The sequence below is a fragment of the Nannospalax galili genome, unplaced genomic scaffold (assembly GCF_000622305.1).
Source record: "Nannospalax galili isolate Female #2095 unplaced genomic scaffold, S.galili_v1.0 scaffold1437, whole genome shotgun sequence".
NCBI classification, from domain to species: Eukaryota; Metazoa; Chordata; class Mammalia; order Rodentia; family Spalacidae; genus Nannospalax; species Nannospalax galili.
This window is the reverse complement of record NW_008341050.1, coordinates 911,237-926,308: the sequence shown is the minus strand read 5'-3', so window position 1 is coordinate 926,308 and position 15,072 is coordinate 911,237. Positions and strand designations below refer to the sequence as shown.

The following is a 15,072-nucleotide window of genomic DNA, read 5'->3' as shown; positions in this document are numbered from 1 at the left end:
AGCCCCTACACCCCATTCTTAACTGCTGAGCCATCTCTCCAGCCCCTTCACCCCATTCTTAACTGTTGAGCCGTCTCTCCAGCTCCTACACCCCATTCTTAACTGCTGAGCTGTCTCTCCAGCCCCTTCACCCCATTCTTAACTGCTGAGCCATCTCTCTAGCCCCTACACCCCATTCTTGACTGCTGAGCTGTCTCTCCAGCCCCTTCACCCCATTCGGGGAAGTGAGGACGACAAGGAAGTGAGGCTCATTGAGGATAAATAATCTACCCAAGAATTAGGTGTTGAAAACTGTCAACCCAGGAATCAAGTTCAAATTCTAAGAGGTGCATGTTGTAAATGGTATCAAACCCAAACGTGTTCTGGCCCCCGGCTTCTCTTTCCACTCAGTTATCATGTGCCCCTCTGCTAACTTCATTTATGAGTAGTTATTTCTGAAAACTCAACCATCTGGATCTAGAACAGTAGCAGAAATGTGGAAGAAGTCAGGTATAGTGTCACACACCTGTATCCCAGTACTTGGGTGGCAGAGCCTGACTATCACAGGTTCAAAGTCATCCTGCTTTGCATAGCAAGCTCCAGGCCCACCTGGGGGGGGGGGGGAATTACTGCTTACCAAATGCTGTGCTATGTAAATGTTTACCTGGGCTTCAGATTAGTGCAGGTATCAGGCTGCAACACTGTCAACATTTTTTCTCTCCTCATTATCATGTAACTGCATCTTTAATACTTTATCTGTCCTGTGTAAGATGCTCTACTCAACTCCAAAATATTGTTACTGCCCCCAAGTGACAAGTCTCAAAATGGCAGCAGGAAAAAATTTAGTCACTCTTCACTTTAACAGGAAAACATCAATGAAATTAAATGTACCTAGTTTCTTATATTGAATACTGTTTCCCCTAACTAGCATCCCTAATTAACACCATGAGCAAAATGACTGTTCAGCAATATTGAAGCTCTCCTACATTGTTACAGTGAGAAGCTACATTTGTTAACAATCAGAATATATCCTGAATATATCCTAACGGTATATTAGTTTAAGAATCTTTGTAAGATAGTAAATTCAAACACACACACACACACACACACAGAATTTTTTTTAATCCAGTGGAATATTGAATTTTGCCAGCTAATATTGTCATGAAACCTGAGTACCAGTTTATTATGTGAAGAGCATTTGACAATAAGACCTGACATTTGTTCGGGGTCTGTAAAATTCCCTAAATTGACCACTCGGACACTGAGTCTCAGTAAAAAGGGACGCTTTATTAGAGCCAACCGGTTGGAGACACAGACAGTCTCGGGAGCTGTACTGCGACCCTGAGCAGTGAAAACAGGGCTTTTAAGCAGAAAAAAACACAAAAACCACAAAGCAGGGATTGTCCATAGAAACTATACACAGAATAACCAGGAGAGGATTGGAACAATCTAGGGCTTCCAGAGACTTTACCTATACAGCCATTGGCTATTTTACCTGGGTCAGAACGTTCTTTGTCTTCTGCCCCAGATTATTCCCATAGAGACCATACACAGATGTATCAGGTATACTGCCATTGGCTAGCTCACCTGGGGTAGAACGTTCTCTCTCTTCTGCCCCAAACCATTTCCATAGAAATCATAAACAAATATCAGGAAAGGGCTTGAACAATGAAGGGGATTTCCAGAGTCAGGTGAAGGGCAGCTTTTTCTCAGAGGATAGGGAGGGGGTCTGAGGGGCACTCTCCTTCAACTTCAGGATGTGTGTGGACCACTCATCCCACAATTTAGCCCATGCGTCTTGAACAGAGGAGATACTGCCCCAAGGGTTTGAACACTGGTTCTCGGAGAATATAAACATCTCAGATAATATAATACTTAAATAGATCTCCAGTAAAGCTGTGCTATTAAACATTTGAGGAGGAGGAATAATCAGGAAACTGTGTAGAAAAGGATTGTAGATGATGACAGGGTTGAGAAACGATGGCCTTCCCCATCCTGCCCTTCCTCTTACAGCCACCACTTATACTCCACTCCAGAAAACTACTTCAGTAGCTGCTCAGGACCTTCCTTCCCAGAACGGTCTCACAGAACAAGTCGGTATTTCTGACCGTGCTTCTTTCCTCTCTAGCTAGCTCTTTAATATGCTCTTTCTGACCTCAGCCAGACCTTTAGGCTACTGACGTCTTCACCTTTACCACCACATTCCATCCTCCTGTGTTGTTTCCTTTTCTAACAGTCTGATGATCATTCTTCTGGTAACCTGTACCCCCTTCTCCTTTGGCTTTCTATCTTAAATACTCTTTTTTTCTTTTTTTTTGGTCTTTTTGAGACAGGGTCTCCCTGTAGCCCCATGTGTCCTGGAACTCACTGTGTAGACCAGGCTGGCCTTGAACTCCCAGAGATCTGCTGAGATTAAAGGTGTGCATCACCACACCTGGCAAATGCCCTTAAAAAGTCTTAATTTGGAGATTAGTCTAACCCAAGCTACTAAAAGAGCTGAAAGAAAAATCACATAAATAGCAGGGAAGCGGCCGCAGCTGCTGTTTCTAATTCTGTTCCCTTCTTCCATACCGCAACCACGTTATTGTAGGAATTCACATGAAGCTCTCCATTGGGCCCTTAACTTGCCACATTCTTCTAAAAAGCTGAAGTTAACAGATAGATACAAATTTCTAGTTCCTCAAGCCTGTGAGCTTAACTGTAACTACTTTTATGCTGCTATTCTCAAACTCAAAGAACAGATGGCATCTTCTTATTTCCCATCTGCCCCTCCACCTGCTCTTAATCCTGACCCTTCATTCTAATTTTTGTTGTTGTTTACTGTTACATGTGTTGTGCCTACATGTTTGTAAGTGTACCATGTGCATGCAGTGCCTGTGGAGACCAGAAGAGGGCATTAGAACACCTGGAGTGGGAGTTAAGGATGGTTGTTAGCCACCATATGGGTGCTGGGAACCCAATTCAGGTCCTATGCGAGAGCAGCCAGTGCTCTTAACCACTGAGCCATCTCTGCAGCCCCACATTCCAATGTCGTCTTAAAATTTTGTGTGTGTGTTCCCTGTGTTTCAGCCTCTGCCCTTTGATTCTCAGAGCCAAGCTATGTGCATCTTTTCTATGAAATCATAAACTTTTGTTTTTTTTTTAATTTTATGCATATGAGTGTATTGCCTACATGTATGTGAGTGCACCCATGTGGTGCAATACCACAGAGAACAGAAGAGGGCATCGGATCCCCTGGAACTGGAGTTAAGGATGGTTCCTAGCTGCCATGTGGGTGCTAGGAATTGAACCCAGGTCCTCTGCAAGAACAGTCAGTGCTCTTAACTGCTGAGCCATCTCTCCAGCCCAATCATAAACTTTTAAAAATATATTATACCACAATTTCTTGGCTAATGCTTGAAGCCCAAAAGAGAAAACAAAGAATAGATTTAAACAAATTTAGTTTACCTTTACATCCTAAGCAAAGATAGGCAAGTCACCTAGTTGCAGTGTTGATGACAGTAGAGGACTTCATCCTTCAATGTTATGGATTCTGACCTGAGCTTCATCCATTGTTAAAAGGCTTTCCATAGACTCTTTGATCTAGTGCTTACATCTTTAGTAATTAAATATTTGCTTCTGCTTCTGGTTATGGCTTATTAGGTAATCAAGTCAGTTCTATTAGGGTGAGTTAGAGTCAGAGCAAACCTAATACACATCTGCCTGATAATGCTAGAGAATGACCCCAAAAGGTGAGCCTGGGACTTGTACTGATTAAGGAAAGTGCAAATGGGAGACTGCCAAGCTGAGCCTTGATCACTTTGAGAAACTATTGCCATGCAGGTGGGTGACTCAGGATGTGGCTTCACAATGAAGGCCACCATTGTAGAATCAGGATAAGCCTACTATGGGCTCTCAGAGACTGTTCACCCTTCTTCACTAATTTCAGTACAGTAAACTGTTGGGAGTAATGCTAGGCTCCAGGTAATCCCAGGGTGCCAGTGCTCATGGGATCCAGGTAATCCCAGAGTGCCAGTGCTCATGGGATCCAGGTAATCTCAGAGTGCCATTGCTCTGTGGGCACTGGTAATCCCAGAGTGCCAGGACTCACAGGACCCAAGTGAACACAAAAGTTGATCATCCCTGGGAAGAGATAAAACAATCCTAACCCTAATTTGCTATACTAGCAATTTTGCAAATGCAGAGTTACCCGTGTACTAAATAACAAGCTGGCCCATGAGGAAATTTTTACAGAAGCCATACACATTAGGAGCAGACATAGACAGGGCCAGGTGTTAACATTATCAGAGCTGATTATGCCTACTGTATTCAAATAGGTAAGAGTCAAGGTTGAGAATTTGGGCATATAATGTGATTTTAGAATCGAATGTAGAAGTAGGATTTAACAGCGAATTGGACACAACTAAAGATAGAAATAGTGACTGGAAGAAGTCAGAAGAAACTGTTAAATATTGTATAGAAAGAAACAGATGTCAGAGCTGGGCATGGTGGCGCACGCCTTTAAACCCAGCACTTGGGAGGCAGATCTCTAAGGGTTCAAGGCCAGACTGGTCTACATAGTGAGTTCCAGGCTAGCTGGGGCTACAGGGAGACCCTGTCTCAAAATGACCAAAGAGAGAGAGAAAGAGAGAGAGAGAGAAAAGAAAAAGAAAGGAAGGAAGGAAAGAAAAAGAAAGGAAAGAGAAAGAAAGAAAAGAAAGAAAGAAAGAAAGAAAGAAAGAAAGAAAGAAAGAAAGAAAGAAAGAAAGAAAAAGAAAGAAAAGAAAGTTGAATGAAAGGACAAGAAACGCAGAGGACACAGTGCTTGGCCTAATTCTTAAAGGGGGAGATGAAAGGAAAACACATTTTAGGAACTAGTGGCTGAGAACTTTTTAAAGATGGAAGACATGAATTTGTAGTTTTAAGAATCCAAACAAGGGCTACAAGCATGAGGGCCTGAGTTCTGTTCCCCAGAACTCATGTAAAAGGCTGGATGTAGTGACACGCTGGGGAGGCGGAGCCAAGTGATCCCTGGGGCTCACAGGCCAGCCCAGCCTAGTCTGCTTGGCAAGCTCCAGAACATGGGGAGACCTTGTCTCAAAAAAATAATTTGGATGTCCTTCCTGAGGAATCACACCTAAGGTGTCCATATGTGTTCACCTACATCTATGTGTTTATATATCACATACACATATATGTGTTCGTATTTATATATTAAAAAGACTCACACCAAATACAGATCAATATAAAGACAAAGATGTCCACATCAGACAGCATCAGTAGCAGAACTTCAGATGCCAGAGGGGAAGAAAAGCCTTTTCCAAGGGTGGAGTATTTATCTCTCAGCAACACAGCAAAAGCCAAGGATGGTAGAACAGCATCCTCACAGTGCTAAAAGAAAACTACCAGCTTAGAACTCTGTTCTCAACAAAGATATCCATTCAAAATGAGAGTGAAATAAAAATGTTTTCAGACAAACAAACAGGAATTGTCACCATCACTAAAGGATGTTCCTTGGGCAGAACAAAGACTCGCAGATTTAAAAAAAAAAAAAAAAAAAAAAAAGAGGAAGGCTGGAGAGATGGCTCAGTGTGTAAGAGCACTTGCTGTACACGCCTGAGGATTTGAGTTTAGAGCCTCAGCACTCACATAAAAGGCTGGAGACAGGATCATCACTGGGGCTTGCTGGCCAGCCAACTTAGCCAAAAAAAACCCAGGAGCTTCAGGTTCAGTGAGAGACCCTGTCTCAAGGAAACATGGTAGAGAGTGATGGAGAAAGGCATTTGGCTTCCTCCTCCCGCCTTCATGCATGGGCATGCACATCCCACACACAGTGTATGCAACCACACACCCACACACATAAGGAGAAAAACAGGAAAGAATGAAGAACAATGAGAACATAAGCATATGACTCTAAATGAATATTAAATTATAAAATTATAAAATATACATGGAATTTAAAATACAAAGCATTAAAATGTGTAACAACATTGGCATATAGTTCTAGAATAAGTAAGTAGTGTTCTAATAGTCTCCTACTGCCAGAGACTAGGGAAAAGCACTATTTCTCTTCAGTTTTCAACAGGAAAGTCCCGGCAGTCCAGAAGACAAGGGAAAGATGGTGCTGTGTAAAAACCGAAATGGCCCTATCTTTGCACTAAAAACAAAAATTAATTTGAGGCAGATTGCAGATCTAACCATGAAGATAACACAGTGATGGGAGATCAGCTTTATGACTGTGGATGAGAGGGTAACTGCTAATACTAAAGCCTAAGCGTGAAAACTAAGTCGATGTCTCAGTTAATTTGTATTTATGAAAGCAGACCATGAAGAGGGTAAGCAGGCTAAAAGGAGAAAATTGCAGCATGTAAATCCAACAAAAATCCATATATAAAAGCCATATAAATTTACAAATCAATAAGAAAAAGACAATTCAATAGAAAAATGCAGAGACTCTTGCATTCCCATGATCATCACTGCACTGTTGACACTGGCCAGGAAATGGAACCAGCCCAGCTGTCTACCACAAATTAATGGACAAAGAAAGTGTGGAAGTTCCAGAATGGAATTTTACCATGAAGACAAATGAAAACTTGACATCTGCAGGAAACTGGACAGAACTGGACAGCATATGTCAAATGAAATAAGCCAGCTATGAAAGACAGACGCTGCACATTTTCTCTCCTGTGGAACCACACATAAAACTACACACACCCCTGCCAGGCATGGTGGCGCACGCCTTTAATCCCAGCACTCAGGAGGCAGAGGCAGGCGGATCTCTGTGAGTTCAAGGCCAGCCTGGTCTACATAGTGAGTTCCAGGTCAGCTGGGGCTACAGGGAGACCCTGTCTCAAAAAGACAAAAAAAAAACTACACACACCCATGTGCCTGTGTGTATATGTCTAGCTGCATATAGATGGGTGCATTTGTAGATGAGTAGGTTATGAACCTAGAAATGGCATCATAAAGGAAGAGGAAGAAATTTTAAGGGAAGTAGGAAAAAGAAGATAATGAAATGCATGTGACATGGAAATGTAGACAGGGACTGTCTAGGGGATGGAAGGGAACCAACACGGTGGGAAGGGGGATACTGGGGGAGGAAAATGAGTGAGAGCCAAGTACAGCCTAACTGTATGAAAATGCTGTAATGAAACCCGTTGCTTTGTATGCTAACTCCAAAAGAAGTATAAAAAAGAAAAATGAGCCCAGCCATGGTAGTGTACACCTCTAATCCCAGCTCTCAGAGGACAGGCAGATTCCTCTTGAGTTCCAGCCAGCTAGGACTACACAGTGAGACCCTGTCTCAAAAAGGGCGATAAGTGGACTGGAGAAATGGCTCAGTGGTTAAGAGCACTGGCTGTTGTTGCAGAGGACCTAGGTTCACTTCCCAGCACCCACATGGCGGCTAACAACCATCCATATCTGGATTTCTAGTGGATCCAATGCCCTCTTCTGGCCTCTGGGAGTATTGCATGACATGAGTGCACTTAGATACACGTAGGCAAAACATACACATAAAGAATAACTATTTTTAAATGGCAAGGGCTTTGAGTGTCATTTCTCAAAGAAGATATGCAAGTGGCCAGTGTACATGAAATGAAAAGGCCTCAGCCACCAGAATGACAAGGACCAAAAGCCAATGTCCACACAAAAGCTCTCATGTAAATGTTCATAGCATTATTCCCAACAAGCAAAAGGTGCAAACATCTAGATACTACCAATTAATGAGCTGATAAACAAAATGTGACACATCTACTAAGAGAAATACAGATCCATGCTCCAAGTGGCTGAGCCTTGAAAGCACTGTACTAGGTGAAAGAAGCCAGGCACAAGAGTCCATGTCAGGGCTGGAGAGATGGCTCAGCAGTTAAGAGCACTGACTGCTCTTGCAGAGGACCCAGGTTCAATTCCCAGCACCCACATGGCGGCTATAATCCGTCCTTAACTCCAGTTCCAGGGGAATCTGAAGCCCTCTTCTGACCTCTGAGGCATTGCACAACATGAGTGCACTCACATACAGGCAATACACTCATACACATAAAATAAAAAATAATAATTTCTAAAGTTATTGTTATAGTTTGTGCATACAGTGTCCCCCTCAGGCTCAGGTTTTGGAACATACACACTCCCCAGCTGGCGAGGATCTTTGGGAGCCTCTAGAGATTTGTGATGGGAGGTACAACTGGAAGAGATTAGTCATGGGGCCAGGCCATTGGCTCACATCCATCATGACACAGAGAGCATGGCTGCAGCAGGCAGCTCTGTCTGTGGTGATGGGAGCATACAATGCAATTTGCTTACATCTCAGTGGCTGACCAGGAACCAGAGAGCCAGAAACAAAGCAGCCTGTAACTCAGGTCCTATCCCTAGGACCCTACCTCTGCCCGTTAAGACTCAAGTCCAAAGATTACACACCCTCCCAAATCAGCACCAGCTACTGGGGACCAGTTGTTCAAATACACAAAGAGTCCATGTCATATGATTTCTATTACATGAATGGGCAGAAATAGGCAGATCTATAGAAGCAAAGTAGATTAGAGCTCATGTGGAGGCACACACCTATAATCCCAGCAGCACTCAGAAGCCAGAGGCAGGAGAATCACCACAAGTTTGAGGCCAGCCTGGGCAATATAGCAAGACAACAAACAAAACAGGCAGATTGGTAGTGGGTGTGGGGAGATGAGAAGTGACTCCTATGGGACATTGTTTCCTTGGGGTGATGGCTTTATTCAGATGTTATAGGAATGGTTGTACAAATCTGAATATACTTCTGTTAAATGTTGTACTTTCGATGGGTGAATTGTATATGAGTTATGTCTTATAACAGATTACATATTCTGTCCCAATAAAACTTCTTTCAAAAAAATGAAATATTACTGCTGCACACACTCTGGAATGACTGCTTTTAGAACTGACATTACCAAGTCTTGGCAAGGATGTAGAATGACGGCAGGTCGCATACACTGTGGGAGGGATGTCCTTAGTTGCAAGCATTTTGGAAACCTGTTTGCCATCACTTCTGAAATTGGAGCACATGGATTCACTGTGACCTAGGATCCCTACTACTTGGTATACTCAGGAGATACATCCAGAAATGTTCTTAGGAATACACAGTAGCCCAAACCACCAAACAACCCAGTAGTTCATCAAAAGCACAATAAACTATACAAGCTATGACATGGTCTACAATATAGCAGAGCAATGGGGAATGAATAGACCAGCTACAAAAGAAGACTCATGGCCCAGCACAGAGGCAGGTGCCTGTGGTCCCAGCCACTCTGGATGATGAGGCAAAAGGCCAGCTCGGGAAACAGCAAGAATTTGTCTCAGAACAGGAAAAGCAAACAAAAATAAGGAGTAATTAAATATTTAATACAGCATGTGCCAGTCTGTCTTTATTTGTACATATTGTTGAGTCTAAAACAATGCTTTTTTAAAGAATAGTACTAGTAAGGGACTAATCATCTAATTTCACCTTTGTTTTTTCAGGAATATGTTTATCCAGAAGCCAGAGACAGACAATACTTACTATTTTTCCATAAAGGAGCCAAGAAGTCACGCTTTGATCTAGAGAAATACAATCAACTCAAGGATGCAATTGCTCAGGTAACTTCTGTAAGAGTTAAACCTTAGTCCCATCTTAAATGACATTATTGTTATCCTTAACCACAGTTCTTCAAATGGATAACCTGAAAGAACGATCCAACCCACTTTTTCCTGTGTAAACTCTTCCTTAGTTACTAAGAACTAGCAATAGACACTTATCTAGGAGATTTTTTTTCCTGTTTTTCTTTAAGGGAGTTGGTTTTGTTTTCTTTTCTGTTTGTTTGCTTAGAGACAGCATCTCCTATTTCCCAGGAGAACCTTCAACTTCTGATCCTCCTACCCCCACCTTCCAGGTGCTGAGATTACACACCTGGTTTCTGTGGTGCCAGGGATTGAGATTAGGATGTCAGACACGCTGGTCAAGCGCTCTGCCATCCGAGCTACATCCCCAATTCTCCCCCTTTTTATTCATTTTAGTTACTTTATTGTCAAAATAATTGGTGAAAAAAAAAGCTATATTCATATAGTAGTATTTCCTACAAACAAACAAGATAATTAGAAGAAAATCTGAAGGAATATTTTTAATTGAATTTTTTTAATTTTTATACAATATAGATTGATGACATTTAGATCCGCACCCCTCTCCCCACCTCCTCTTACTGCCCCCCCACCCAATTTGATGAACTCTCATATATATATGTATTATATACTATGGTCTATAGAGTCTGATTTGTGTCCCCAAATGTCCTTCAGGGTGGATCTATCCACTGGGCCCACCAAGAGTCCCAATCCTGTAAGACACTGTCTTTCCCCATCCCAGTAGCCATCAGTTGCCAAAAGTTCCTCAGGTAGGGCTGGGATTTCTTGCCCACTTCCCCATGACTGTGCTGGTATTCTGTGTGGTCTGAGCTGTCACAGGACTTGTGCGTGCTGTCATTATTGCATTTTTTAAGAGACAGGGACTATATATATATCTCCAGGCTGGTGATCCTCCTACCTTATCTCTCAGTATGTACTTGGATTGCAGCAGCGTGCCACCACATCTGCTCAGGTTTTATTACAGATGTAGTTGAAAAGATGGCAGGTCCCATCTCAACTAATGACACACACACACTGAGATTTTTAGACCTACCTTTACTTTTTTCCATTTTGTTTCTTCAGAATTACCCATTTTTCAACAAGAGTTACCTGCTTTTTCTCTTCTTTTTAATCGCTACAATAATTGACCCAAAGACTTTCCAACTAAAATGTGTGTGGAACCAAAGTAAAAGCCAAGTATGAGGAGGAGAGACCGAGAAATCTCCCAGGCACCGTCAAAGTCTCTTTTTTAAAAGATCAGTTTCACTGGGCGTGGTGGCGCACGCCTTTAATCCCAGTACTCGCAGAGGCAGGCGGATCCTCTGTGAGTTCAAGGCCAGCCTGGTCTACAGAGTGAGTTCTAGGCCAGCTGGCACTACAGGGAGACCCTGTCTCAAAAAGACCAAAAAAATAAAAATAAATTAAATAAAAGATCTGTTTCTTTTTCATGAAAGTTATACCTCTTCCAGATCCCCGTGGTTCTTTCATTTTGGTGAATAAATCCTCAATCCTTTTCTCCATAGTCTTGTGATCCAGGGGTTTTTCAACAGTCCGTAGGTCCTCTGTCCTCTGTAGTGTTTAGTTGCTCTTTCTGCCCTATGGCCTGCCCCTTTCATTCTAGTTTGCTTTTTGTTGCTGTGATAAACACCATGACCAAAGCAACTTGGGGAGGAAAGGGTTCGTTTCACTTACAGTACAGTCTCTGGTTGAGGAAAGCGAAGGCAGGAGCTGATGCAGAGACCACAGAGGAACACTGCTTCCTGGTGCTCAGCTACTTTCTCAGACTGCCCAGCCCCATCTGCCCAGGGATGGTACTGCCCATAGTGGGCTGGGCCCTCCTCTATCAGTTAGCTATCAAGAAAATGCCCACAGATGTTCCCATGGGCCAGTCTGAAGGAGGGAGAGACTCTAACTCCCTAGGTGACTCTAGTTGTGTCGAGTTGACAAAAACTAACCAGAACAGTGATGCTTTTAACAGACTTGACCTATCTCCTGCCTTGGCCAAAGTGAATGCTCTTTGCCTTCTGTTGCTGAATGTAGTAAAGCCAGGGGTCAGACTGGTCAGAGTCATCTCTGGAGCTATTACAAGTACATGTGTTAGCCCATCCATGACTAATTCGACTTAAGGATGAAGTCCAAGAATGTGTGAGGCTTTGAAAATACTAGGGTTGACTGCACACTTCCTGTTAACACTGGCCTAAGTGGTGCGGTGATTCACACCTGTAATCCTAGCACGCAGGAAGCTGAGGTAGGAAGCGTGCAGTGAGTTTGAGACTAGTCTTGGCTACAGAGTCAGATTCTTGTCTCAGAAAACAGAACAACATAAAAAATTCACTGGTGAGTAAAATACATAAACGAATATTGAATAAATAAAGTTTTAAATAGCAAAAGTTAACATGTTGGTTCCTTACAAAAATTTGTGGAAGGACTTCTCACTAGAGAAATGCTATCAAAGTGTGTTCTTGAGGGTCCCTGCACCTCTTGAGCAGCACTGTTCTAGGCAACACTGTGTTGACAGCTCTGCCCTGAGTTGAAGGCCTGTGTCTGCTGCTTCTTAGAGTAACTGAGGAAATCTCTTTGCCTCATAGTAGTGTGGAAAGACTGCTTCCTTTCCTGGTAGGCATTAGTGCCCTGAAAGCTACTCTAGCCAGTTGCCCTCACCTTTTGTTTCTATTTTAGGCAGAAATGGACCTTAAGAGACTGAGAGACCCATTACAAGTACATCTGCCCCTCCGACAAATTGGTGAAAAGGATTGATCTGAGAAGAGCCTGTGAATCCCGGCAGAAAGAACACCTGGTTTAACTCTTGCCTTTTTAATTAAATCACTGCAGGTGGAAGCTGGGGGCCATATGGGGTAGAGGGGTTTTTATACCTTTAATTATAAATCAAAACACAAATGGATCTTAGCAAAGAAAGGAATGTTAAATTCTAAGGATCAGGCATGTGGAACATGAGCTCAAAGGGCTTAGTGGATCTTGTAATCAAGCATCTCAGTTTCCAATGACAATGATGCAGTTATAACTGAGAGGCATAAAGAGGACGCGATGCTGGGGTGTTCGCTTCTTGCATCTTTGCAGGGTCAGCAAAACAGTAACACACCAGCACCCCACTCAGCTCTGTTTGTTTTTTTTTTTTATTTAAAGTTTCTTATTTTTGGCATAGGAGTAAATAGATGTAGGAGAAAAGTAAACCCTTATGATATGGGCTGGCGGAGTCTCAGCCCGAGTCCTTCGCCCTTGTTTTAAACTAGACCCAGTCTCTGCAAAGTTACCAGGAATCTCTCCCTCATGGATCCCTTTTCTAACTACCTACCTACCTATACCTCTTGGTTAATGATAATTGGAATCAATTTATGACTATTTGATGATTGACACTTGGATTATCTCACAATACTGTCTGTATGCCCCAGGGGTCTGGATCAGTACCTAGAAATCATTGGCAATACTGCATGAGGTTTTTGTTTTGTTTTGTTTTTTACTAATTAGTCTTTCAGAGGAGGAAAGATTCCCTCCTTTATAGCCTGTCCCATTGATAACCCCCTCCCCCTCCATGTCACAGATCAGAGGGCAAATGTTCAGCTGTATTACCAAATCAGGAAGATATAAGGTTTACAAACTGGCTAAAATCGTGGCTGTGTGGCCTTTTCAGAACCAGAATAATCTCATTGCTATCTATCTGCTTGTGTGACAGCATTCCAGGCCACCTGGAAGGCCCTGAGGTGTCTGGAGTCTTGGCTAATCTAGGACACACACACTTCCACACCATTGTGAGCCCTCCCAACTCTACCACTCCAGTTGCTGTAAATCAAGGGTGTGGACCTCAAAGGGTGCAATTTATCTTTATACAGGAGTACATTTCTATTGGCTTGCTTTAGCCTACCTTCTCCACCCTGTTTTTCTTATCTTAAGTTGAGAGACAGAAGACTTGTACACTCTAGCAGGATGTTTTCTACCATATTTCCAGATGACCTCCGGAGAGTCAAAGGAATCTGCCAAGGGTCCTGTTTTTAACTGTTGTGGGGCAGGGTTGCTAGGATGCTGGGGCTGCCCCACAGCTGGCCGGCTCTTTCACACGATTCATCCCTCCTCATGCGGCAAGGGGTTTCTTTTTTCCTCCTCCTTTGGGATCATTGTGTATGAAAGAAAACCTTTAAAGGACAAACCCAGACTCCAGGTGCCTTGCAGAGGTTGAAGGGCAGCCAGGGACTGCTGCCCCCCCCCACCCCTCACTGGCATGACAGAATGAAAGGATGCATGTCTCTTTTCCCCAGCTCCTACTTCCTTCCCATCCTTCAACCTCTCCCTCTTTTCTTTTTGTTGTGTGGATTATTTTTAAACCATTTATCCTGTTTGTGTACAGGGTTTTTAAGAAGCAGCAGCACAGCGTAATGAGCAAATCCTCGGGGGGGTGTGGGAGGGAGGACATGAAGAACAGTCCTTACCAATAGTGAAATGTTGAACATGTGTACAATCCTGTATCATTTATGAAATATGTATAAAAAGAAATGTACCTTCTGGAACAATAAATACTTATTCAATTTTTGAATCAGAGCATCTCGTTCTTTAAAACAAAACCAGAAAGAATCTAACTTTCATGTGATTCTAAAATTAGATTTTATAAAAATACCATTATCAGGGTTGGTGGATGAACATAAGGGAAACAGGCTTTCAGGCCTCTGGGACTTGCTCATATAACTTGCAACAATGGTGACAGCTTGCACAAGATCCATGCTGACTCAATCAGACAAAAACCCAGCATAGAACTGGGGAAATGAGCAGCAGGCCCCAACTGTAATCGAGGAACTACTGGCAACTGATTACTGTCAGGTAAGGGAAAGATCTTTAAGGGAGTGACTCTAGATGACTAGACTCCAAGTGGATGAACTTGCACCAAGGGACATCTGAGTACAAATGCTTGACCAGATAGGACTTAAAAGAATGCATGAGGGCTGGAGAGATGGCTCAGCAGTTAAGAACATTGACTGTTCTTGCAGAAGATCCGGGTTTGGGTCCTAGAACCCACATGGCAGCTAACAACTGTCTGTAACTCCAGTTCCAGGGAATCCAACAGCCACTTCTGACCTCTGTGGGCATTGCACAACATGGGTGCACTCACCTACATGCAGGCAATACACATACACATAAAAGAAAATAAAAATAATATTTTTTTTAAAGTGCATGAAATCTGGTGGGGGTTATGTGGGGCACGGATGGGAGGGGGTCTAGATTTGATCAGGATCTATTGTATGAAATGCACAAAGACTCAGTATATATAAATAAAAATGCCATTATCAAATTAAGCTTTCTTCCTAGAACCTGTATTTCAAAATCAGACATTTCACTAATTCTTCCTGAACATAAGTAGATATTATATTGGAAATATTTTCCTGAGCCACCAAAGTTCAAGTGGCCTCTGCAGCCAATAATAAAACAGCACTGACATACAGGAAAAAAAAAAAAAAAAACTCCTTAATTTCAAACCACCTTGAT

General features: G+C 42.7%; 1 protein-coding gene across 2 annotated transcripts in view; it reads left to right on the top strand.

Moving 5' to 3' along the window:
• Nucleotides 1-14,133, top strand: part of Mcu (mitochondrial calcium uniporter) — a 193,352-nt gene extending 179,219 nt beyond the window's left edge. The window contains exons 7-8 of one of the 2 annotated variants that reach the window (XM_008836623.3): nt 9,448-9,564; nt 12,266-14,133. In XM_008836623.3, coding sequence (XP_008834845.1) covers nt 9,448-9,564; nt 12,266-12,286 — 138 coding nt within the window. In that variant the 3' untranslated portion in view covers nt 12,287-14,133. Of the gene's footprint in view, nt 1-9,447; nt 9,565-12,261 lie in introns of both variants that reach the window. The other variant, XM_008836622.3, reaches the window with a different exon arrangement.
• Nucleotides 14,134-15,072: the final 939 nt, after the last annotated feature.